The sequence below is a fragment of the Peromyscus leucopus genome, chromosome 12 (assembly GCF_004664715.2).
Source record: "Peromyscus leucopus breed LL Stock chromosome 12, UCI_PerLeu_2.1, whole genome shotgun sequence".
Lineage (NCBI taxonomy): Eukaryota > Metazoa > Chordata > Mammalia > Rodentia > Cricetidae > Peromyscus > Peromyscus leucopus.
In genome coordinates this window covers 47,708,665-47,734,054 of record NC_051073.1, presented here as the reverse complement: position 1 = coordinate 47,734,054, position 25,390 = coordinate 47,708,665, and the positions used below count along the sequence as shown (strand labels likewise).

Sequence of the window (25,390 nt, the reverse complement as noted above, 5' to 3'; positions counted from 1 at the left end):
ATGTTATCTTAGGGCCAGGCTAATCCCAACACCCACAGGTGTTATGTTTACCTCAGTCAAGCTCCCTACACCCTAAATCTGGAGCACTATCTCTGAGTCAATAGGACCCATTCTTGTAAAAGAAGCCAAATGTACTTTGTAAAGAATCACAATGTAAACATGTCTTAAACTGTTGTGTACTTAGGACTGAGTTAATTTTTATCTGACTACTTTTTTCAAAATTGTGCTGTGCTTAAATATGGCTAAAGTAAAATGATCTGGCTAGATTCTAGAAGTCCTGGTCCAGCACTGGTTACAAGAAAATTGGGCTGAGCTGAGTTTCATTCTTGTCACTTTGTGGATCATTTTTTCCCTGCCTGCCGTAAAGTCTTCAGGGACTCACCATAGCTGGTGCCCAACGTGGGGCCTGGAGCTCTCTGTACAACTTGCAAGCAGCTAAAAAGGTAGGAGGCTCTCCTCTTGGCAGCTCAGCTGGTCAGTCTTCTTCCTCAGCAATTGGTTAGCTGCTCCTATAAGACTAGGTAGGGGCATTTGGGAAACACTTTGAAAACACTCAAGTTTGGGATTTTCTAGCCATGTGCAGTGTGTTTACCACTTGAGACTCAAGAACCTCTTCACAGGTCCTTGAGGGAATGTTTTAATTCAGAGGAAATTGCTAAAAACTACGCCTCAGCTGCCAGAGTTCTTTGAAACTATGGGAAGTATTTATATGGTGGAGGTGGAGGGTTGTGTGTTTCATATGTTAAGGGTATCCAGGCTGATAATCCCGCACAGTATAAAAGCATCTTTGCTTGACCGGCCTTGGAAACCTGACTGATTTTTGTGAGTGAATCTTCTCTGTAGGAACCCTCTTTGCTTCTCCAAACAACAAGAACATTTGCAGCATGGTTGCTTTGTTCTTCCCTCTCTACTCTCTCCAGAGTATAACTGTCTCCTCCTATCCCTCCCAGCTCGCTACCCCAGGCCTCAGTGATCTCATCTTCTCTGCCTTTTTCTTCCAGGACATTGACTTTCAACAGGATGAAGAGTGCAACCTGCTCACTTTTTATCATCATCTCCCTTCTTCAACTGATGATTCTAGTGAATACTGAAGAGACCTTAGACTCCATTATGAAGAAGCTCAAGGAAGCTCTCAGTCGCCTAGGTAACTGATGGGGTAGGGGAACGCTGAGCTTAGTCAATGTTCACGCCTCCTATTCCTACATTATAATTTCATCTCTATCCTATTCCAAAATCAAACCTCTATTTAATCAATTATAGCCCTAACTCCCTGTTCAGGACTTCCTTTATAATCATATCTTTTTTTTGAACTCATGGTTAAAAGCTCCATTTTCTTTGATAATCAATAGACCTAGGAGGGTGGCACCTGTAATTTATGAACACATTTTGAAAAGGCATAATATAAAGCTTTAAGTTGGTTCATTTTAATTTTTACTGCCATTATATAAGGTAAGCACAACTGTTATTTTGATGTCACATATGAAGACACTAAGTCCTAAAATGTAGTCATTAGCCTACTTGTGAAAACAGGGACTCCTCAAGACAGAGAATGAATGAGAAAGGGAGCTGTAGGAACAAGAGATTATGGCAATACCCCTGATTCTCTTACCTGCAGAGCATCCTCGCCCCACTCTGACTAAGAATGTCTCCTGCACTACTGTCAAAGCTTCGGGGAAACTGGCTTCCTGTCCATCTGGTGAGTAACTCATAAGGGGAATTTGTGAGTAATTCTCAAAGCTCTCAGAAATCCTCAACCTCGAACACCTGTATCTTCTATTGCATCAGGTCTTTGCTGCCATGGGGCTGTGATGTAGTCCCAGGTGCCTAGACATGCCTTCCTGATTTTCATTTCTCTTAAGGATGCTACTGAGGAACTCTGGGTTTGTTCTTGTTACACCTTCCTTCGTGAACACATATAACAGTCTACCTGGATTTCAATTGTGTGGTCATGGATATGGCCCTATTTTCTTTCCCACTCTATTCCCTTGTAGTGGTAGAAGAGGAGCCAGCACAGAGGTGAATTTGCCATCAACTGAAAACTACAAGTCTTTTCATTTAAATGATTTTTTTCTTGAAGATAATTCTCAAAAATGATTTACTTTTATGCCCCACAAAATGTAGCTCTATGCATGAGCTTCCCAGGGAGAACAGTTAGGGACTCTCCATCTCTTATGGTCCAAGGTCTCTGATGTCTTTGTCTCACACAATCATGCAGGGATGATTGCTACTGGATGTTCTTGTGGCTTTGCTTGTGGATCATGGAACATACAGAATGAAAACATTTGCCACTGCCTGTGTCCAATCATAGACTGGACTCTTGCCCGATGTTGCGATCTGAGGAAATGAGGAAGCAGAGAATCCAGTTTTGAAATGACCATTATAGTGAAACAGTGATCCCACCCAGGAAATCTGACTCACTGCTCTTGTGATATAATTCATACTACACAGTAATCCTGCTTCTTAAGTAATAAAGACAGATTTGCACTCATCTATGTTTATGTCTTCAGTGTTATTACTCCTGGCTTATGGTGCCTGATGCCAGAACATTTTCAGGATCTCAGTGACTACAACTCACTGTATCTGAGATAGGTGGTCAGGAAAAATGTAAAAAGAAAGGGGACAATGGACCTCCCTCACCCAATTCTCCTACTCCCCCATTTTAATAAAAAGCATAAGTGTATTGGATGTATGAAACACAGAGAAGTGGAGTAGCATGCTTTTATGAGAACCAACATCTGCAACAGTGAGATCTGGAAGACTGCAAAGTGTGGACAGATGGGGAAATTTAAAATAACTATGTTCTAACTGTTCAGCATGTATGAACACTCCTTCCAATTCAAGTGCCTGTGGTGGCTAAAGGTGACTTCTTTCCCACTCACATCTCTAACTTATATCAAAAGAACAGTAGAGTCCTCACCTGTCACTGAGAATTACAATAATACATTTTACTCGGGCATTAAAACTTTACAGAATTCCAAAGCAAAAAATAATTAAAATATTGATGATAATGTTAAGAAAGTAAGCAAGTGATTGGGCAAAAAGTATTCTGTAAGTTTGGGGGCTTCCAATTTTGAGCCTTCACAGGAGGATATAATTCATCGGTCAACTTTATCAAAATAATTTTAAATAAGAAATAGTGGTATGATTATTGATACCTTAAAAAGAATTAAAGTAAATTGACTAAAACTACATTAAAATCTTCTCTTTCCATCTTTTAAATTATGGCAGTAGGTTTCTCAAAGCTAAAAACCTTGAAGAAACAACTTTTTATATCTGAAACTCACATAAAATAGCCAGACACTCTATTGTATACTAGTAATCCCACTGTGGAAGAGGCACAGACAGGCAGATTCCTTGAACTTACTGCCTAGCCAGAGTAACTGAATTGGCAAGCTTCAGGCAAAGTGAGAGACCAAGGTGGAGAGAACCTGAGGATAAGCCACAAATTGACTTCCAGCTTGCTCATATACGTACAGGCACATACACACAGACACACACACAGACACACATACACATACACACACACACACACACACACACACACACACACACACACACACTGAAGGGGGGATGGAGGAAGGAAAGGAGGGACATTGAGGGGGAGAGAGGGAGAAAGACAGAGACCCATAAGGATTAAGGGTCAGAACATAAATGTGGAATGGGAATTTTCTTCCAGGGTAAGTTAAGTTCTTGCGGGGGGAGTTCCAGATAGAACTTGCATGAGATAAGGACACATGAGGTGCTTTAAAGTTATTTATGTTTTATTAATTTATTAATAAATTTTATTAATTTATTTATTGTGATATTAATAATAGTAGGAGACATTAGAGATAAACAATAAAGAACAGTTAAAGGTGAATAATGATGTCTTTGTATATAAAGCTGACATGGGTCGATTGTCCTGGTTGGGGTTTTTGTCAACTTGACACAAGGTAGAGTTAAATTGAGGAGGAGCCGTGGCTCTCCCTTCGAATGGGGATACCTTACTGCTTAAATTATAACTAATTTAGCTTATTTAACACTGTGTAGGCCAAGCTCTCAGACTAAATTTGCAGTGAGAATAGACTTTCTTACTTGGTTCCCAGCATTTTTTTTACATTTACTTTGCCCCAGGGTCTGCTCAGTTCCCAGTTTCTTGTATTGTACTCCTGGTCAAGTGGCATGCTTGGAACTTGACCTGAAGTAAAAATGAATGAATGAATGGATGGATAAATAAATAAATAAATAAATAAATAAATAAATAAATAAATAAATAAATAAATAAGTAGAAATCTTTCCAAAAGCAAGCATTGCAGTTACATTCCAGTTTTTCTATCTTTTGAACATGTTGCTCAGTCCTCAAATCCCAGGACTAGGCTTCCAGGTCATATTTGACAAAGAAGTCAGGCTCCATGCTACCAAACAGTGACATCCCCCAAAATGATCTGGGCCCAAGAATTTTATAGCTGTGTCTGGCCCTTGTACGTTGTGTGGATTGATTCATCTTCTATGCCTGTTCATTTATGGGTACAATGAACGGTTTTAGATTCTATTTAATCTGAAAAACACTCAGAGATCAGCATCATGCTATAGAGGGTTGTCACCAAGACACAGCAAGGACCCAGGACACCACCCTACTGCAAAGAATGTGACTGTCAAGGTAAACTTGGGGACTATGAATGCCCACTGGTGACCATTCCAAGTAAATGCAAACAGTTCCTGATGCCCAGTAGCTAAGAAGAAGCTAAAAAATGCATTAATAAGATCTAGTACAGCCTGAAAAGATCCCACTACTTATACAATTGTTTGGCTTTCTTATACTGAGACAACTCAATGAGACTTACAAGCATTTCCCCATCCCCAAAGCCTGGGTAGGGACATTTCAAATTAGCCCAGGGGCAAGTGGGAACAGAACCCCATGTGCCTGACTGTACCACACCCAGGGTCTGGTGGACTTCTGATCTGACCTACAGCTCTGCCCATTTCCACTATCTGTCCCTTAGGCAAGCCTGGCTCAATGAGAGCCCCTGATTAGCACACCTTTTTGTACAGTTTTCTCTAGGGGGATTATTTCCCACCTAGAACAAGGCTGGTTCATTTGACTTGGACTGTTTTATCCCCAGATCCACCCACCTATTACCCCTAGCGCTCTGGGGACTGTAACAAATTAATGTAATTTGGGCTTCAATACCCATCCAAATCTAAGTAACTTGTGCTTTAATAGCAGACCCACGAATCCATAATTTAGCAAGAGGACCCAGGTGCCATCTACAGCCTTCAATTACAGGCAACCTTGGACACCGGTCAGAGCAGCTTTGTGGTTTCCATCCAATGACATGGGGTGCAGTGGGGACTAGAGTAGAATATTATTTTAAGGTGTGTTGCTTGTGTTTATGTTGCACTGGTTTAACTCTGTGAAGCTGTGTTACTGTCCCTGTGAAAAACACCTGATGGTCTAATAAAGAACTGGCCAATAGCAAGGCAGGAGAAAGGATAGGTGGGGCTGGCAGGCAGAAAGAAGATAGAGAGGGCGAAATCTGGGAGGAAAGGAGGAGATCGAGAAGGAGCCAGAAGAATGGGAGGACATCAGGGGACAGGCACCCAGCTACACAACCAGCAAGCCATGGAAGATTCATGTAAGTAAGAGAAGAGGAAAAGCCCAGAGGCAAAAGGTAGACAGGATAATTTAAGTTAAGGAAAGCTGGCTAAAAATAAGTCAAGCAAAGGCCACGCATTTGTGTTATAATAAGCCTCCATGTGTGAATTTATTTGGGAGCTGGGTGGCGGCGGGCCCCCACAAAATACTAAAAACAAAAAAACAACAGGGGACTGCTTGTACCCCTCCTGCTTTGCACTCCTTTTAACCCTTGCTAGTTAGACTTTAAAGCCTTTCAAAAAGCCTCACGCACAGTATATAGCCTTTTATCAGTTTCCCCCCTAGGGATTTATGACACTTGCTATTTAGTAACCTAAACAAGACTCATCATTTGCTTTTTCCTTTCTGTAATGATACAGAGTGCAGGCCTTAGGGAGCCAAGGTGCCTCGCAGCAGGTGAGGAAGACACTCCATGCAGACTCAGCAGCAGCAACGGACTGCAGTGTGACATGTTGGGAAGTCACTCACACCCCAGGCGCAGCATCCACATGGAAAGAGTTATAGAGAGACAGAGAGAGAGAGGAAGAGAGGAAGAGAGGGAGAGAGGAAGAAAGAGAAAGGGGAGAGAGGGAAAGCAGAGATGTGCACACCTCATGGTGGGGAAAAGAAGAAGGGGAGTAGAGGAAGAAGAAGGGAGGGTTTTTTCCTTCAAAGAGGATTTACATCAGGACTCAGGGCAGGTCCCCAAGGGGCGGGCCAGAATGCCAACACTTTCCTCATCTCCTCCTCAGTGTTTCAGCATGTTTATAAACTCAGTCTGTTGGCTGGTCTAGAATCATGTAGGTCTGCTAAAGACTTCACAATTTCTCATGGATCCCATCCCACCAAGGGACATTTAAAAAGCCACTGATGCTCTATATCAGTCTTGTGGTTCCTGACTAATCTAGATCTTTGAGTTGAGTGTTTTTAACACCCAGTGAACATAGTCCTATTTTACCTGGTGAACTAGGCATTGGCCATCAGTTCCGTAATCATGAGTTTCTTTGTTGGTTTACTCTTTTCATAGCATTTTCTTTTCTTTACTGTCTGCCTCTTCCTATGGATTTCAAGTGATTCAAACCTAAATTGTACTCTCTTTCTCTTCCATCCTGCCAGCTGTCAGAAGGGCCAAGCCTATTTCTCCATGTCATTCCCTCTTTTCTCAAATTTACACCCAAAGCAAAGGCTAATGCAGAGCATAACAGCCACATATTCCTTTCCCTCTGTAATTTCTCCCTTACACAAGGAAATTCCCACTCACTAGCCATCTTGACACTAGATGCACATTTTACTACACATGGCAGTGGTTTCACAACCACACTACAGCTTGTCAATCCTCTTCCTTTACTTGTTGCTCTCAAGGACCATAAAATTTGCTCTATATCTTTAGACTATCTCATAGTACCTCTAAATGCACACAACAGACCCCACTTATCCAGCAGGCATGTTACTCCATAATACTTAGAGGAAACAGCCCCACTTGGATTTCTCCTACAGACTCCTTACCCAGACTTTCCCTTGGATAGACAACTCAGCCTTGATTGCATGTTTTATCACCCAAAGTAAAACCTTTTACTGCTGTTGATGTAGTAATGAAAGGACCAAGCAGACACCATAATAGGCAGTTCGATCTTCTCTCAGTAATAGGCCTCAAATTCACCTTCCTGAGACTGAGAAAGCAGTTTCTGGGAGGGCCATGAAAAAAAGACAATTAATCCCTGATGTCACTACCAGCAGGGACAGGGAGATAGGACACAACAAGCCTGGACCACTGAGCTAGCCTCCATAGTCTGTATGTGCTAGGCCAACCAGCTTCCATAGCAGATCAAGGACAAGGCCTAGGAATTGTCCAGGCCTGCCCCAAAATGGATAACTGTAACCCCCAACTAACCCTAGCCAATTCAAAGTTACTTACATGATTGCCACTTGCATAAACCAATCCTGGGTCTGTTCCTGTGTAGTCTGTAGACCCCAAGACACCCCTTGCTTTACTCCCTATAAAAACCCTGCCCTTTTGCTACTTGGAGTCTCTCCTGATCTGCTGCTGCATCAGACTGATGGAGAGGGCTGGGGTAATTCTCAACAGTAAAAAGACTCTTTGCTTTTGCATTGGATTTGGTCTCTTGATGGTCTTTGGGGGACTCTAGGTACAACATTTTAGAGGGTCCACTGAGATTCCTCAAACCCACTGTGAGAGCAAGACAAACTCTATTTTAAAGAAAATTCCATTTCAAACAGCACTTGGCCAGGAGCTGAACTTACTTCCAGTAAAGAACCTCAAACAACTCCAAGAAAAATCACACACAGCTAGGGTCCAGGTCAAGGAACCCCACCAGGATGGGCTGGCCAATGAGTAATTTAGATAAATAACATCTGTTGGCCCCAAATGTCCTTGGACAATGTCAGCAGGCTCCATATGTCCTTCTGATAACCCTTGTTGTTGAAAAAAAAATCCTCTGGACCCCAACCAGTGGATTCAAAGTTTACATACCCTCACACAAGCCTATGGCACAAAGGCTTGTACCACCCTGCCTGTGGTTTTTCCCTTTAAAAACCCTTCACTCTGAGAGCTCAGGGTTGTCCTCCTCTTCCACCTGCTGTGTCAGACTGCTGGAATAAGTAACAAGCCTGTGTTTATAATCAATAATACCCTGTGTGTTTGCATCAGATATTGGCTCTGTGGTCTCACAAAGTGGGTACAACACCACCAAGACCACCATCCTTTGAGAGTTATGGCACCTAATATGAAGTAACTTGGATTTTCCCAGGCAAGGTTTTGGGATTCTGGTTTCTGTTTCTGGCCATTTGTGGCAGTGGGAGCTCTGTCTGTGAAGCTCACATAAGATCTATGGTGGACATATTGTCTGATTGCTGTTTGGGTTTCTGGAGATGTCCAAGGGGTCTTCTGGTGGGTCAGGAGATCCTTCTCTTGTGGATTGGATTCCCCTTGTTCCTCTGGAGACCCTGAGCAGGTCTCAACAGCAAACTGATGTCTTGGTCTTGGTCTTGGTCTGTGTTCTGACTGTTACTATGTTACTGTTCTGTTCCATATGTTTAAGGGGACTGGGTCCCCTGACTGAACTGAGTTAATCATGTAGCTCCTGCAAGGTTGGGCTTGGGTACTGCAAGAGAAGCCATCTGTTAGATAGGGCTCACTAACTGAGAGTGAGGCCATGTTCTCAGTGCTAGTGTAATGGTACTTATGTCTAAGTATTGTTACTTCTTTCTGTCTACTAACCTCCCTCATTTGCCTGGAAGAGAAAGAGAGAGAGACATAGCATGGGTCACTTCCCTCTAGCTCTCTTACTATGAGGCCTGCAGCACAGGTTGGGGCTGGTCTTGGCTTGCAGGAAAGGCCTGCAGCCAGTCAATGGCTCTCACAGAGGGTGGGGGTGCACACTCTCAGTGCAGGTGGGCAGCAAGGAGTTGACTGCCTACAATTGACAAGCTGCTTGAACACCGAACAGAGACTCTGGGATTAATTGTTAATTATTATAGTGAGAGGAGTTAACAATTTTTTTTTCAGGAACACTGGAAGCCAAAGACATACTCTATGCCTACTGTTCCCCCTCCCTTCCTTCCTAAGCCAAGTTCTTTTTTACTATGATAAAGTCAAGGTCTCTTCTGCTGACTAGCAGCTTCCCATCTTAACCCTTCTCTGTCCTGATACTGCTTGAAACAAATATTAAATCACCAGCCTGCATACTTTGAAAAGCTTTGACTTTAAAATAAAAGTCAAAGATACATTATAACATTATGCTTTTACTTCCACAGGAAACAGAGAAAAAAAATACATGGATTTTGGTCATTTGAATTAAATGGGTTACAAATACTTGTCATCATTCAAGAAAACTGGTTACAAATTACTATTGATGAGGATAAAAAACTTCTAATATAAAATGTTTCACATTATACAGGTTTTTATACACTAACGCAAATATGTTTTATTATAATATATGCATATATATTTCTATTCTTATTTGAAATGTTATACCTCTACAATATTCTAAACTGCTGGGCTAGAAACCACAGGAAAGGACTTTGATGAAAATTGGTATGTCATCTGAAAAGCAAGAGAAGGCATAAGACTGAAATAAAAAAGGAAAGGGAAAAATGAAAAATTTCTATGTCTGGCTGTACTAGAATAGCAAAAGGCCTGACCTAAAGATACAATGGAAAATTATAAAATGCCAGAAGGGATATAAACTATGCTGAATTAAAAAAAAACTATAAAATATATTGGGAATTTAAACATGTTGGATTAATTCAGATTAGTTTTCTTCATTTAGAAAAAACTGATGTTTCTTCATTGCAAAATATTTATATTAAAAATGAAATCATGCTCTTTAAAGGAGAGAGGAGAACTAAGGTCTAAAATACAGGTTAATAATTAATCATCATATTACAGGCCTCTTGATTGTAGGAGTCTATATGGTAGGTCTCCTATGAAATAACAAGGCTAAAGCTCTTAGGTATTCAGAGTTCCATAGAGAAATCCAAACCTCTTTCTTAAAACTGTCAATATCACATCTATGGTCTATAAAGAAAACTGCAATCTAACTGCTTATAGATATAGATATAGATAGATGTATACATATGAAAAATGCTTATAAAATATACTTATAAAAAAAAACAGAACCTAGAGATCCATTTGACTAATATATCTATAGGATAACAAATTGGCCTGGTTACTGTTAACAAACTTAGAGATGCTTTCAAGATTTATTTAGCTCAGATATATTTGATAGATGATGGTCCTCAAACCCATCAAAGATCTGATGAATATAGCATTTATATTATTTGATAAAAAGCTTAGTATATACAAACAGAGACTCTTAGATCCTAGCAATGACTCCCAAGTCCTCCAAAGGAGATATGGAATAACAAGATAAAGCCACCTGAATTGTTGACAACACTGACCACTGGGCAAGATGCCCCAACTCAACAACTTCTGCCAGGAATCTGGCCCAGACTGGATAAATGAAACACTGACAAAATAAAGTCAGTCTTTCCCAAGGACTTCCTCCATTGTGAGAACTTTCACCTTATGGGCCTGCAGCTGAAAACTAATGCTACCCTAAACACCTGTCCTACCAATGCTATGAAGACTACAGGAGCCTGGGATGATGGCAGTCTGGGTAATGGATAGTCTCTGTCTTCATTTTTAATATTTGGAAGTCTGCACTCAGATAAAATTTATCCTTCTCAGATCTTTGATGGCACTGATGACTGGGCTAGATATAGCTTTGTCAGCTTAGCAACATCAGACAACCAGAGTCTTCCACAAGGTTGCAGCCACCTTCTTAGTTCATTGATCAGTGCATGAATTAATTAATGCTACTAGGTCTCCTGAAAAATAAAAGAGAGACAAACAGGTTTGCCTTACACACAAGCTTCATAATAAGGGATAAATGAGTTTCAAAAATAATTTGAAATGGCTGTTCTTAAATAATAACTGCTTATATTTCCAGTAAATAATAAAGTGTAAAGGTATAAATATCAGAGAAAAACATATAAAAGATATTATGAAATTTCTTTCCTTCGCTATACTATCGTTGCATTGAAACTTAAAAAATTCAGAATTTAACATTAATAGAATTCTGACAAGCTAATAGAGCAATGACTGCTTACTATTTGGGTTATGAGCTCAAGATTTTAGATTTCTTTTGGTTATCTTCTGAGTATAGACTTACAGTTGTTTTTCATTGGGACAAAGACATTTCAGTCCAATTTATACCTGGTTCTTTAGACAGAAAAAATAAATTACATTTTTTAAAACCCAAATCTAGCCGGGCGGTGGTGGCGCACACCTTTAATCCCAGCACTCGGGAGGCAGAGCCAGGCGGATCTCTGTGAGTTCGAGGCCAGCCTGGGCTACCAAGTGAGCTCCAGGAAAGGCGCAAAGCTACACAGAGAAACCCTGTCTCGAAAAAAAAAAAAAAAAAAAAAAAAAAACCAAATCTATAGCTTTTGCTAGGACTCAATGGTATGAGTCTACTTCTGTTGTTTTACAGATACCTGTAACCTGCTTTTTCTACAATATAGATTTCAATACAGATTGAGAATGCTAATCTATCTGGAACTTTTATGACTTTTCATGAAATGGAAATTCACATAAACTTCAAAAACAATCAGGAAAGGCATAAAACTTGGATTTACTTCTCACAGGTCAAAAGGATCCCAGATAAATCCAGCCTAAATTTCCCCACCTGTCTATTCCTGAGGATGGTATTTTTCCATCTCTTGAACTTGGGGATCCTCCTCTTCCTCAATTACTGAGACTATGGGTCTGAAAGCTCCAAATAAGTCCATAAATATTAACTCCTGTTCCTAGTTTATATCTGTCTCAACAGGTTTCCACTTGGCTGACAGACACACCCAAGCACCATTTGCTGGAGACAACCTACTCCAAAAGACTGTGAGCCCTAGATTTTCTAAATAAAAGCTGATATGGACCAATCCACCAGATATAAATGCCATCTCTTCAGCTGGTCAATGAACCAGATGCTTCTAAATTCCCTCCTTGCCTTTGACTAATATTCTAGTCTTTTAGGGCCCTGACAACAATGTCCCAACATCAACAGGAAATAATTACAGAAGGAAAAACGTCCCTCTTGTTCCCCTGCCCCTGGAATGTTAGATCAAAAGGGAATTTCTTGACACAGGAAACCTGAGATAAAATAATAACTGGTCCCCATTCTGATTTCCAAGTTCCTTCAGGATAAGAAACTCTGTCAGCCATCACAGGGCTTTTGGCCCTTCTGCTTCTACTAATTGTTGTTGGCTCTTATGTCATTGATGCCTTAACTAAATGATGATTCTTATCTGGGTACTAAATAAACTGATGATGCTAGAATCCCAATATCAACCCCTGAACTAAAGCAATGATACACTTGTAGATGGCAACAACCTAATAAGAGGAGGCTCACTTTGCTGTTGATAATGTGAAATGGTCTCTGTTTGAAACAACCTCTACATGTCTATATGAACCTCTGTAGTCTCACTCAGAATCCATGGGAGCTAGCTTCCTGATCCCACTGGAGGTTACCTGATGGAAATTTACTTGTGGCTTGATCCCCTATTTTAATGTTCAAATTTTAGATCAAATCAAACAAACAAAAAACGTCTTATGTCCTGGTCCAATTAATCACCAAAATAATCTACTACCCTGATGATAAAGTCTTTTACCAAAAAGAAACTTCTCCAAGATTGGAGATACATACTACTCAATGGGGTAATGAAAGGACCATAACAGGCTGCTCAGTCTTCTCTCAGAGATCAGGCCTCAATTTCAGCTTCCTGAGACTGAGAAAGCAGTTTCTGAGAGGGCCATGAACAAAGACAATTAATCCCTGATGTCCCTACCAGCAGGGACAGGGAGATAGAACACACCAAGCCTGGACCACTGAGCCAGCCTCCATAGTCTGTATGTGCTAGGCCAGCCAGCCTCCATAGCAGCTCAAGGACAAGACCTAGGAATTGTCCAGGCATGCCCCAAAATGGATAACTGTAACCCCCAACTAACACTAGCCAATTCAAAGTTACTTACATGATTGCTACTTGCATAAACCAATTCTGGGTCTGTTCCTGTGTAGTCTGTAGACCCCAAGACACTGCTTTACTCCCTAAAAATACCCTGCCCTTTTGCTACTTGGAGTCTCTCCTGATCTGCTGCTGCATTAGACTGATAGAGAGGCCTGGGGTAACTCTCAACAGTAAAAAGACTCTTTGCTTTTGCATTGGATTTGGTCTCTTGAATGTCTTTGGGGGACTCTAGGTACAACATTTTAGAGGGTCCACTGAGATTCCTCAAACCCACTGTGAGAGTAAGACAAACTCTATTTAAAGAAAATTCCATTTCAAACAGCACTTGGCCAGGACTGAACTTTCTTCCAGTAAAGAACCTCAAACAGCTCCAAGAAAAATCACAAACAGCTAGGGCATAGGTCAAGGTACCTTACCAGGATGGACTGGACAATGAGTAATTTAGATAAACATCTGTTGGCCCCAAATACCCTAAGACATCGTCAGCAGGCTCCAAATATTCTTCTGATAACTCTTGTGGTTGAAAAATTCCTCTGGAACCCAACCATTGGATTCAAAGTTTACATACCCTCACCCAAGCCTATGACACAAAGGCTTGTACCACCCTGCCTGTGGTTTTTCCCTTTAAAAACCCTGCACTCTGAGAACTCAGGGCTGTCCTCCTCCACCTGCTGTCTCAGACTGCTGGAATAAGGAACAAGCCTGAGTTGGTAATCAATAAACCCCGTGCTTGTGTGTTTGCATCGGATATTGGCTCTGTGGTGGATTTGCTCTGAAGTCTCACGACATTAAGAGGTATGCTTACACCATGTGGGAAAAAAGTCTCAGCATCCATTTAGAGACATAAAGCCACTCTGTCCTAACAGCTTTAGTTCTTTTTTGTTCTATTCTTGTACCGAGTGTGTTGTGTGAGACTTTTTTTTAGGATTCAGAACACATTCTCTGTTTGTCTGTCTCTCTCTCTCTTTGTGTGTGTGTGTGTGTGTTGTGTGTGTGTGCATGTGTGTGTTAATTTCAGGAGTTGGGACAATATGAATGCAGTCATTACTGAAACTCTCACACCAGAATGTTTTACAATTCCTGATACTGCATCTTTAGAACTCTCTGCAAATTTTCCAGGTACCTCCATGGGACCAAGAGTCTTCCCTTAGCAGTTCAACTTGGCAGAGTTAACAGCTGATTGCTTCTGCTATAAATTTGAGGAGGGATGTGAGTCTTGTAAATTTCAGCTAATTCAGAGAAGCTATGAAGGTGAACTTCCTCAGATTCATGAAGCCCACCTCCTCTACTTTAGCCAAGTGTCTTAATTCACATGAATTTGTCATACAAGACACCTGGACTGTTAAGATGTATGGAATGCATTCATGTCACTAGAGTGTGCTTGTACATATTAAGGGTGTCCAGGTCAACTATCCCACAGTCTCTTTAAGCATTTCATCTGGTCAGGCCCTGGAACTACTCCTGAGCTTCTGGTGAGTCAGCTCTTGGGAACCTTCTCTGCTTCTCTAAGTGGCTAAAACAGTTACAGTCTACTTACTTCTGTTGCTTCCTCTCTTCTCTCTCCAGAATATTTCCTTTCTCTCACAGTCATGCTTGAAAGCACGGATCTCATTTTCTTTGTTTTTTTCTTCCAGGCCCAGGACATTGACTTTCAACAGGATGAAGACTACAACCTGCTCCCTTCTCATCATCATCTCACTTCTCCAGCTGATGATCCCAGTGAACACTGAGGAGACCTTAGACTCTATCATGAAGAAGCTCAAGGAAGCTCTCAGGGATGGAGGTATGAAATGACTAGGAGAAACAATAGCTTAATTCTTGCTCCTGCCGTCTGTTGATAAACCAAAAATCCCTTGTCCTTCACACTAAGATCTCAACCTCTGTTCAGTCCACTTCATCCCTGCCTCCCTGACTAGGGCTCTACTCAGTAGACTACCCTTTTGTACTCTTAGATAAGAACTCAATGTTCTTGATGATGTTGAAGAAAAGGAGCATATTTCCTATATTTTATGAACACATCATGAAACAGGTGTAATATTAAGCTTTTAGTGAATTTGTGTAATTTTCATAACTACATTATGAAGTAAGTATTGTTTACTTCTATTATTTTCTTTTCACAAATGAAGAAACTAAATCTTAAAAGTTAGTGAGAGGACTACTTATGGAAACAGTGATACACCAAAGATAGAAGAGGAATTTTAAAAAATTCATATGCAAAGATAATGGGCAATATCACTTATTTGTCTTACTCAGGTAACCGTCCCTCTACTGTGACCCAGACATTCTCCTGCACTAGTGTGAAGGCTTAGGCAACCTTGCCTCCTGTCCTGCTGGTGAGTAACTCCTCAAGGAGAATTTGTGAATAGGGTGTCCGTGTGTTCACCCCATCAATTTCCTAATACCATCTTCTTCTAACTCAGGTTTCTATTTCCATGGAGATGAGGTGTAGTTCCAGGACTTTAGTCATCACTTCCAGGTTTTCAGTCCTTAAGGATGCTATTTGTTCATCTTGTCACATCTTCCTCATGCCCACATATGACAGTCTTCCTGGACCTAAACTGTGTGGTCATTGATATGGCTCTCTTAGTTTCCCATTCTATTCCCTTGTAGTGGTAGAAGAGGAGCCAGCACAGATGTGAATTTTCCATCAATTGAAAAACAGTGAAACTACTAGTCTTTTCATCTAAATGAGTATTTTCTTTAAGAAAACTCTCAAAACTGATTTAGTTTTATGATCCACAAAATGTAGCTCTATTCATGAGCTTTCTAGGGAGAACAGTTAGGGAATCTGCATTTCTTTTGGTCCAAGGTCTCTGATGTCTTTATCTCACACAACCATGCAGGGATGATTGCTACTGGATGTTCTTGTGGCTTTGCTTGTGGATCATGGAATGTCCAGAATGAAAATGTTTGCCACTGCCTGTGTCCAATTATTGACTGGACTCTTGCCCGCTGCTGCCAACTGTCCTGAGAATGAGGAGGCTGAGAATCTAGTTTTGAAATGATGATTTTAAAGCAACTATGATCTCTCCCAGAAAGCCTGACTGATTGTCCCTGTGCTGAATTCCTATTACACAGTATTCCTGCTTCTTAAATAATAAAGACAGATTTGCACTAATCTATTTTATGTCTCAATGTTATTACTACTGTCTTGTGCTGTCTAATGCCAGAAAACATATTCAGGATCTCAATGATTTCATCTCACTGTATCCGAGATGGATGGTCAGGAAAGATACAGAAAGAATGGGAACAATGGACCTCCACCATCCAATTTTCCAACTCCCCAATTTTAATAAAAAAAAAAAAACTATAAGTATATTGGATGGAATGAAATACAGAGAAGTGACGTAGCATGCTTTTATGAGAACCAACATCTACAACAGTGAGATTTGGAAGACTGCAAAGTATGGGCAGATGCAGAAAATTTAAAATAACTATGTTCTAACTTTTCAGCATGTATGAAATCTCCTTCCAATTCAAGTGCCTGTGATGGCTTTAAGGTGACTTCTTTCCCAATCACATGTCTCACCTATATCAAAAGAACATCACGGTCTTCACCTGTCACTGAGAATTACAATATTGCCTCTCACTGGGGCATTAAAAACTTACAGAATTCCAAAGCAAAAAATAAATAAAATATTTATGATAATGTTAAGAAAGTAAACAAGTGATTGGGCATTAAGTATCCTGTAATTTTGGGGGCTTCCAATTTTGAGTCTTCACAGGAGTATAAAATTCATGTGTCAACTTTAGACTACCAAAATAATTTTAAGTAATTAATAGTGGTATGGTTATTGGTAACTTAAACCAAATTAAAATAAATTGAGTATAACTACACTAAAAATCTTCTCTTTCCATCTTAATTATGGCAGTAGGTTCTTCAAAGCTAAAACTCATGAAGAATCTACTTTTTATATCTAAAACTCACATCATCTAGCCAGACATCCCAGTGTATGCTAGTAATCCCAGTGTTGAAATGGCATAGACAGGCAGATTCCTGGGACTTACTGCCTAGACAGAGTAACTGAATTGACAAGTGTCAGTCAAAGTGAGAGACCAAGGTTGACAGAACCTGAGACAATGTCACAGCTGACTTCTGGCCTGATCATATATGTACACACATGCACATAAACACACACACACACACACACACACACACACACTCACAGAGACACATACAGACACACATACACAGAGAGACAGAGAGAGAGGAGAGAGAGAGAGAGAGAGAGAGAGAGAGAGAGAGAGAGAGAGAGAGAGAAATGGGGATTAAGTGCCAGAACATAAATGTAGAATGAGAATTTTCCTCCAGGGTAGGTTAAGTTCTTAGGGTGGAGCTCCAGATAGAACAGCTTCCCTTGCATGAGATAAGGACACATGAGGTACTTTAAAGTTATTTATGTTTTATATGGTGATATTAATAATAGTAGGAGACCTTAGGGATAAACAATAAAGGAACAGTTAGAGGTGAATAATGATGTCTTTGTTTATCAAGCTGACATGGGGCGATTGTCCTGGTTGGGGTTTTTGTCAACTTCACACAAGCTAGAGTTAAATTGAGGAGGAGCCGTGGCTCTCCCTTTGAATGGGGATACCTTACTACTTAAATGATAACTAATTTAATTTATTTAAACACTGTGCAGGCCAAGCTCTCAGACTAAATTTGCAGTGAGATTAGACTTTTTTACTTGGTTCCCAGCATTTTTTTTTTTACATTTATTTTGCTCCAGGGTCTGCTCTGTTCCCAATTTCTTGTATTGTACTCCTGGTCAAGTGGCATGCTTGGAACTTGACCTGAAATAAAGATAGATAGATGATAGATAGATAGATAGATAGATAGATAGATAGATAGATATATATATATATATAATATATATATATATAGAAAAGAAGAGAAGAGAAGAAAAAAATCTTTCCAAAAGCAAGCATTGCAGTTACCTTCCAGTTTTTCTATCTTTTGAACATGTTGCTTAGTCCTCCAATCCTAGGACTAGGCTTCCAAACCATACTTGACAAAAAAGTCAGGCTCCATGCTACCAAACAGTAACATTCTCCAAAATGATCTGGGTCCTTTCTACGTTTGTTTAAATATAACCTATTAATAATTGATGAGAGAGTGGAGTGAATGAGACCTGAGAATGTGAACACAATTTGTACTTGCCAGGAATAGGGAGTTGAGACATTATGGAGCCTTGTGCCAAACTTGTTAACAGGGAATGCTGGGATCACATCCCAGATGTCTCAGTTGGCATCAGTCAGCTTCAATAAGAAATGTTTGTTCAAGCTGTCCCTTAATTCTGTACTCAAAGTTCTAAACTCCAGAGAGGAAGTACAGCAAAGAAAAGCAGAAGTTTTGAGAGTAGAGCTAGCTCCTAGATGATCATCTATGGGCACAACACCCAGGTTTGCATAAGTGACAGTAGATAATGGCCATTCTGTTCAATAGCACTGCCTTAAAGCTTCATGTCCCACTCTTTACTGGGGTTTGGCATGGAAAAGGCAGAATAACAATGATGGAGTATGACTGCAGAGGGATATGTCAATGTGTGTAACTCCCATGATAAGCATGTTGAGAGATGTACTATGAAAACATTAGCAATTCAGAATTCTTTTTCTTAGCTCCCACAGGTTCCTGTTTAGTTTTATAATAAAAATCAATTACCAAGCAGGAGAGAAGGGAGTCAACATCCATCACCATACACCTGTTTTTGAAACAACTTTGTTTAGGAGAATAAAACCTTCGAAAGTGAGTATAAGTAGCCTTTGTGGTCTCAGGCAGTCTAATGCCTAAAAATGAAAACAACGTTTCAAGAGTCACCACTGGGCCGTTCAGCTGGTCAGAGTCAACAGCTGATTACATCTCCTATAACTTTGGGGGAGGGTGTGAATTGTGTAAGTTTCAGCTTTTCCAAACAAGTGAAGAGGGTTGACTTCCTCAGTCTCATGAACCTCACCTCTTCTTCTTTAGACCAGTGTCTTAATTCACAGGAAATTGCTATATAGGACATCCGGGCTGTCAAAATGTACTCAACGTGTTTACACCATTGAGGTGTGCTTGTATATATTAAGGGTGCCCAGGTCAGCTATGCCACAGTGTATGAAAGCATCTCATCTGGTCAGACCCTGGAACCACTCCTGAGCTTCTGGTGAGTCAGTCAACTCTTGGGAATTTTCTCCGCTTCTCCAAATGGCTAAAACAGTTATGGTCTAGTCACTCCTGTTGCCTGCTCCCTTCTCTCTCCAGAATATTTCCTTTCCCTCACAGCCACAACAGAGCGCAGTGATCTCATCTTCTTTGCCTTTCTCTTCCAGTCCCAGGACAGTGACTTTCAACAGGATGAAGACTACAACTTGCTCCCTTCTCATCATCATCTCCCTTCTCCAGCTGATGATCCCAGTGAATACTGAGACCTTAGATTCTCTCCTGGAGAAAAAGATCAAGGAACTGGGCTGTGGAGGTATGAGATGAGTAGGAGAAACCATGGCCTAATCCTTGCTCATGCTGACTGTTGATAAAGCCTAAAATCCCTTGTACCCCACTCTAAGATCTCAAGCCCTGTTCAGTCCATTTCATGCCTGCCTTCCTGACCAGGGATTTCATCAGTACGCTACCCTTTTGAATCCTTAGGTAAGAGATCAATGTTCATGATGATGATGAAGAAAAGGGGCGTAGGTCCTGTATTTTTTTTAACACATTATGAAACAGGTATAATATTAAACTTTTAGTTAGTTTGTTTAATTTTCATAGCCACTTTAGGAGGTAAGAACACTTTACTTTCTACTATGTTCTCTTCACAAATGAAGAAACTAAATCTTAAAAGTTAGTGAGTGGATTACTTATAGAAAGAGTGACACCCCCAAGATAGAAGAGGACTAATAATGGAATGTGAGAAAGATCATGGGCAATATCACTTTTTTCCTCTTACTCAGGTGAGTGTACCTCCACTGTGACGAGGACTCTCTCCTGCACTAGTGTGACAGCTAGAAGCAGACTAGCCTCCTGTCCTGCTGGTGAGTATCTCCTGGAGGACAATTTGTGAATAAGGTATCCCTGTGTCCAAGCCATCAATTCCCTAATACTGCCTTCTCCTAACTCAGCTTTCTGTTTCCATGCAGCTGAGGCATAGTGCCAGGTGCCTAGACATCCCTTCCTAGTTGGTCGTTACCTTCAGGATGCTGCTGAAAGACTCTAGGGATCTGCTCTTCCTATAACCTCTTTGTTTGTGCCCACACATGCCCGCCCTTCTTGTCCCTTGATTGTCTAGTCATGGATATGGCCTTCCTTTATTTTCTAATATATCCCATATATTGGTAGGCAGGGGGCCAGACCAGAGGTGAAATTGCCATCTACTGAAAGACAGTGAAATCCACCTTCCAAGTCATTCAATTTAAGTCATTTTTTGCATTTCGTTTGCTTGAAGAGAATTCTGAAGTTTGAAGAGCTTTATGCCCTGCAAAACCTAGATCTACCTATGCACCTCCTAAGAAGAAAGGACAGTTAGGGACCTTCCATTTCTTGCAGTCTAAAGGCTTTTATGTCTCACATGACTATGCAGGGATGGCTGTCACTGGCTGTGCTTGTGGCTATGGCTGTGGGTCATGGGATATCCAGAATGGAAATACTTGCCACTGTCAGTGTTCAGTCATAGACTGGACCACCGCTCGCTGCTGCCAACTGGCCTGAGAAGGAGGAGGCCAAGAACCCAGTTTTGAAATGACGACTATAACGAAACTGCAATCTCAACTTGGAAACCTGGCTCATGTCCCCTTAATGAATTCATATTACCCAGTAATCCTGCTTCTTAAAAAAATAAAGACAAATTTTCACCTGCCTATGTTATGTCTTTTATGTTATTACTTCTAACTTGGAAGTCTCTCGCTAGAAAACATTTTCAGTACATCACATTACATCTCAGTATGGCATATGAGATTTGTGATTAGGGAAGAATGGGGAAAGGGACTGATCCTCCACTTCTTCTATTCCCTCATTACTTAACAGAAAGCATTGAGTACATTGTTTGGCATGAGCTCACCAGCTGGAACAGTGAACTCTAACCCATGTGAAGGAGAACTTTGCAAGATGCAGGCAGGCAAGAGGAAATAGAAAATAATTTCTAACCTTTTAGTACACACATCTACTCTTTCTTACTCAAGTACCCAAGATGGCATTCATCAAGGTGACTTCCTTCCCTGTTGCTTTCTTTTGAATAAAAACATAAAGACACATCTCTCACATGCCACTGACACTGAGTCTTACTATACATTTTCCTGGATGTGAAAACTACAGAATTCTAAACAAAAATTAAGTTAAGCAAGTAAGTAACCCAAGGACTTGGAAGTAACGGTGTTTTAAGTTGATGGACTCGAATTTTTGGTCTTCATGGTCCTGAATAAAACTATAATTCAGTTACAACTTTGGATTACCAAGAATGATTTTTCTTTTCATTTATTCTTCTCTCATATATTACATCCTGACCACAGTTTCCCCACCTCCTCTCCTCCCAGCGCCCATACTTCCTCTCTCCCCCAGATCTACTTCTCTGTTTCACTCAGAAAAGCGTAGGCCTCCTAGGGATATCAACTAAACACAGTATAAAAAATTACAATAAGACCAGGCATATGCCCTCATATTAAAATTGGATGAGGCAACCCAGTAGGAGGAAAAGGATCCCAAATGCAGACAAAAGAGCCAGAGACAGCCCTGTCATTCACTGTTAGGAGGCCCATGAGAACACCAAGCTGCACAACTATAACATACATGCAAAGGATGCAGTCAGACCCATGCAGGCACCCAGACTGTTGGTTCAGTCTTGTGAGACCTTATGATCCCTTCTTAGTGGATTCTGTGGGTTTTCTTGTGATGTCCTTGACTTCTCTAGCTCCTTCCTCCCCTTCTGCAAGATTAACCAAGCTCCACCTAATGTTTAGTGTGAGTCTCTGCATCTGCTCCTATCTGTTGATGGATGAAGCCCCTCTGATGACAATTATGCTAAGCTCTGGTCTATGAGTATAGCAGGATATCCTTAGTAATCATTTCATTTACTTTTTTTTCTGGTTGTGCTTGATTCTATCCTAAGTCTCTGTGCTATCCACTGTGGTTCCTGGGCCTCCATCAGTGTCAGGCATGGGATCCCTCTTGTGGCATGGGTCTCAAGTTGGAACAGTCAAGTTGGTTGGTCACTCCCACAATTTCTGTCATGCTTCTACTCCAGTACATCTTACAGGCAGGACTAGTTGCAGGTAGAAGGTTGTGCCTAGTCTGGTGTCCCAATCTCTCCACTGGATGCCTTGCCTGGTTACACAAGGTGGCCTGTTCAGACTCTGTATCCCTCATTACTAGGAGGCTTCACTAGGGTCACCTTCATAGATTCCTGGGAGTTTTCATTGCACTAGGTTTCTACCTTGCCTCCCCCAAATCCCCCAATTTCAGTCATCTCTCCTAGTACTCTCTCACCCCCAACCACACCCCTCCTGTTCCCATGCCCACACGTTCCCCAATCCACCAGTGAAATTTATTCTGTTTCCCCTTCTCAGGGAGATCCATGTGTCCCCTCTTGAGCCCTCCTTGTTACTTAGCCTCCATGGTTCTGTGGATTTGTAGCATGGTTATCCTTACAGCTAGCATCCATTTATAAGTGAGTACATACCATGTTTGTTCTTCTGGGTCAGATGGAACTCAGAATGATCTTTTTCTAGTTCCATCCATTAGCCTACAACTTTCATGATGTTTTTTTTAAGAGCTGTGTAATACTCCACTGTGCAAATATACATTTTCTTTATCTATTCCTTGTTGAGGGACAACAAAATTGTTTCCAGTTTCTGGCTTTTATGAATAAAGCTGCTTTAAACATAGTTGAGCAAGTGTCCTGCGGTAGGATGGAATGCCCTTTGGGTATATGGTTATGAGTGGTATAGCTGGGTCTTGAGGTAGATCCATTCCAAATTTTCTGAGAAACTGCCATATTGATTTCCAAAGTGGCTGTATAATTTTGCACTCCCACTAGAAATGGAGGAGTATTCCCCGTGCCTCCACATCTCATCAGCATGAGATGTCAGTTATGTGTTTTTGACCTTAGCCATTTGGTCAGGTGTAAGATGGATTCATTTTGATTTTCATTTCCCTGATAGCTAAGGATGTTGAACATTTTTGTTGTCATTTTTTCAGGACATGGTTTTTCTTTGTAGCCCTGGCTATCCTGGTACTCACTCTATAGACTAGGCTGGCCTTGAACTCACAGATCCACCTGCCTTTGCGTCCCAAGTGCAGGGATTAAAAGCATGTGCTACCACCTCCTTTAAGTGTTTCTTTGCCATGTGAGATTCCTTTGTTGAGAATTCTCTGTTTAGATCTGTATCCTAATTTTAATTGGATTATTTGGTTTGTTGATGTCTAGTTTCTTGAATTTTTTATGGGAAAAGATTCTTACCAACTTCAAAAATGATTTTAAATAATAAATATTGAGAATCCAAGAGGAATTTAAATATATTCACCATCACTACAATAAGAATAATCTCTTCCTGTGTTTATTGACTAATGACAATGTATTTCTCAAAGCTAATAACCATAAAAAATAGAAATTCAATTAGATGCTGTTATATATCTGTGAATATATAAATTACTTATATCCTCCATTTAAAGATACATTCATAGGTATACTGTATTGCTGCAGCCTGTGCAGCTAAAGATGAAACTTGGAGTTTCTGGAAAAGAAGAGCAATGACCAAGGGCAGATAGATACATAGACACCCTAGTACAGATATTATAAAGACACCTTTTACTGAGAAAAGAGAACTTTCTTTAACAGTTTGGTATATTTTGATGCAGAGCAGGGTTACTGGGAGTGTCAGTCCTTATCTTAGCAGTTGTAAGTGTTCAGAGCTACCTCCAGAATATACTGTCCCCAAAGGCACACCTAAAGGCTATCAGATCACCCTTCAATTTTCCACAGAGATGCATGCATGTGTGAAAGCCAAGGGGTCAATTTTCTGAGTCATAGGTTGCCCTTGAATTTAAGTTTGTCCTTTAATGTTCTCTCCATAGCAACAGTCTATTTGTTAATTATTTATCAAAATGTTTTCAAAAACTTCTATTCACTGCCATACTGTTAATCATTGCAATCATAGTTCAATGTTCTTATTTATAGCCACTCAATTGAGTATTTTAAAATATAAAATGGACCATGCATCATCTTGTCTCAATTATTTTAACTCTAGTGCAGGTGTTCTCAACCTGTGGGTCATGACCCCTCTGGGAGTCCCATATCAGATATCCTGCATATCAGATTCATATCAGTAGCAAAATTACAGTTATGAATTAGCAATGAAATAATTGTATGGCTGGAGTCACCACAAATATGAACAACTATATTAAATGTTAGCAATATTGGGAAGGTTGAGAACCACTGCTCCAGTGACGTTATATGAAAAATTATGTCCTACTTATTTGAGGAAGGCTAACAAAAGTCTGAATTCTGTGGCCCCTGAATATACTTCTGAATTCATTTCTAACCCTTGCTGACTTCACTCTGGTCATGTCTGCATTCCTATACATTACACTCACCCTCCTACTTCCTACTCAGCATGAACAAATTAATTAGTGTACAAGTCCAATTCTGAGTCCAGGTCAGCTTCTTCTCTTACTTCCTGTGCCTCTTCTTCTACCCCAGTCTTGACCATAGGGCAGCAGATATGGTTTTAACAGATGTTTGGGTCCCACAGTATCAACAAGATTCCTATCTGTTTATAGACAGTACCTCTGAGAAAGAAAATATAGAAGATGAAGATGGAGGCCAGAGGTGAGCAATAGTAAAAGTGGAAGTAAGACTTTATAGGTCAGGTTAACATAACTGATGACTATATGGCCAATTTCTTGTCTTGTGTGTTAACAAAAGTCTGGTTTATTTGAGGGTTGTAGGGTATCCTGCCTAAAAGAATAAATATGTATTAGACACAGTAATGGAACTCACTCACATCTTTCTTGGCCAAATATTCTGTTTCTTAACCATTTCTATATAAGGTGAAGTTACACAGACTAGAGGGTCACCTAAGTCAGACCATAAGAGAAATCTGCTTCGGCTTTCTGAGAGTATGCTTCTAAAGTTAAAACAAGCACACAACAACAAAAACAAAAACAAAAACAAATCCAGGTTTAAGCCTATGTCTACTTTTTAGAACAGGGACAAATATGGTCAAAATATATAATATATTTGAATGAAAAGCCCATAACAAAAT

At 40.4% G+C, this 25,390-nt stretch overlaps 3 protein-coding genes across 3 annotated transcripts; all 3 read left to right on the top strand.

Annotated features, from left to right (window-relative positions):
• The first annotated feature begins 729 nt into the window (after window positions 1-729).
• On the top strand, window positions 730-2,408 carry LOC114685165 (resistin-like alpha). Its single transcript, XM_028859780.2, has 3 exons — window positions 730-1,144; window positions 1,616-1,696; window positions 2,216-2,408. Exons 1-3 carry the CDS (start codon window positions 1,021-1,023, stop codon window positions 2,344-2,346), a joined length of 336 nt encoding a protein of 111 aa, XP_028715613.1. The 5' UTR covers window positions 730-1,020; the 3' UTR covers window positions 2,347-2,408.
• Window positions 2,409-14,551: 12,143 nt separating this feature from the next.
• On the top strand, window positions 14,552-16,281 carry LOC114685170 (resistin-like alpha). The gene is given in 5 exon segments (XM_037209729.1): window positions 14,552-14,631; window positions 14,794-14,942; window positions 15,413-15,463; window positions 15,466-15,492; window positions 16,003-16,281. Coding segments are annotated over 4 exon segments (330 nt in total). The 5' UTR covers window positions 14,552-14,631; window positions 14,794-14,818; the 3' UTR covers window positions 16,131-16,281.
• Window positions 16,282-19,194: 2,913 nt separating this feature from the next.
• LOC114685171 (resistin-like gamma) lies at window positions 19,195-20,994 on the top strand. Its single transcript, XM_028859787.2, has 4 exons — window positions 19,195-19,305; window positions 19,472-19,617; window positions 20,090-20,170; window positions 20,716-20,994. The coding sequence occupies exons 2-4, from the start codon at window positions 19,497-19,499 to the stop codon at window positions 20,841-20,843; spliced, it is 330 nt and encodes a 109-aa protein (XP_028715620.1). The 5' UTR covers window positions 19,195-19,305; window positions 19,472-19,496; the 3' UTR covers window positions 20,844-20,994.
• Window positions 20,995-25,390: the final 4,396 nt, after the last annotated feature.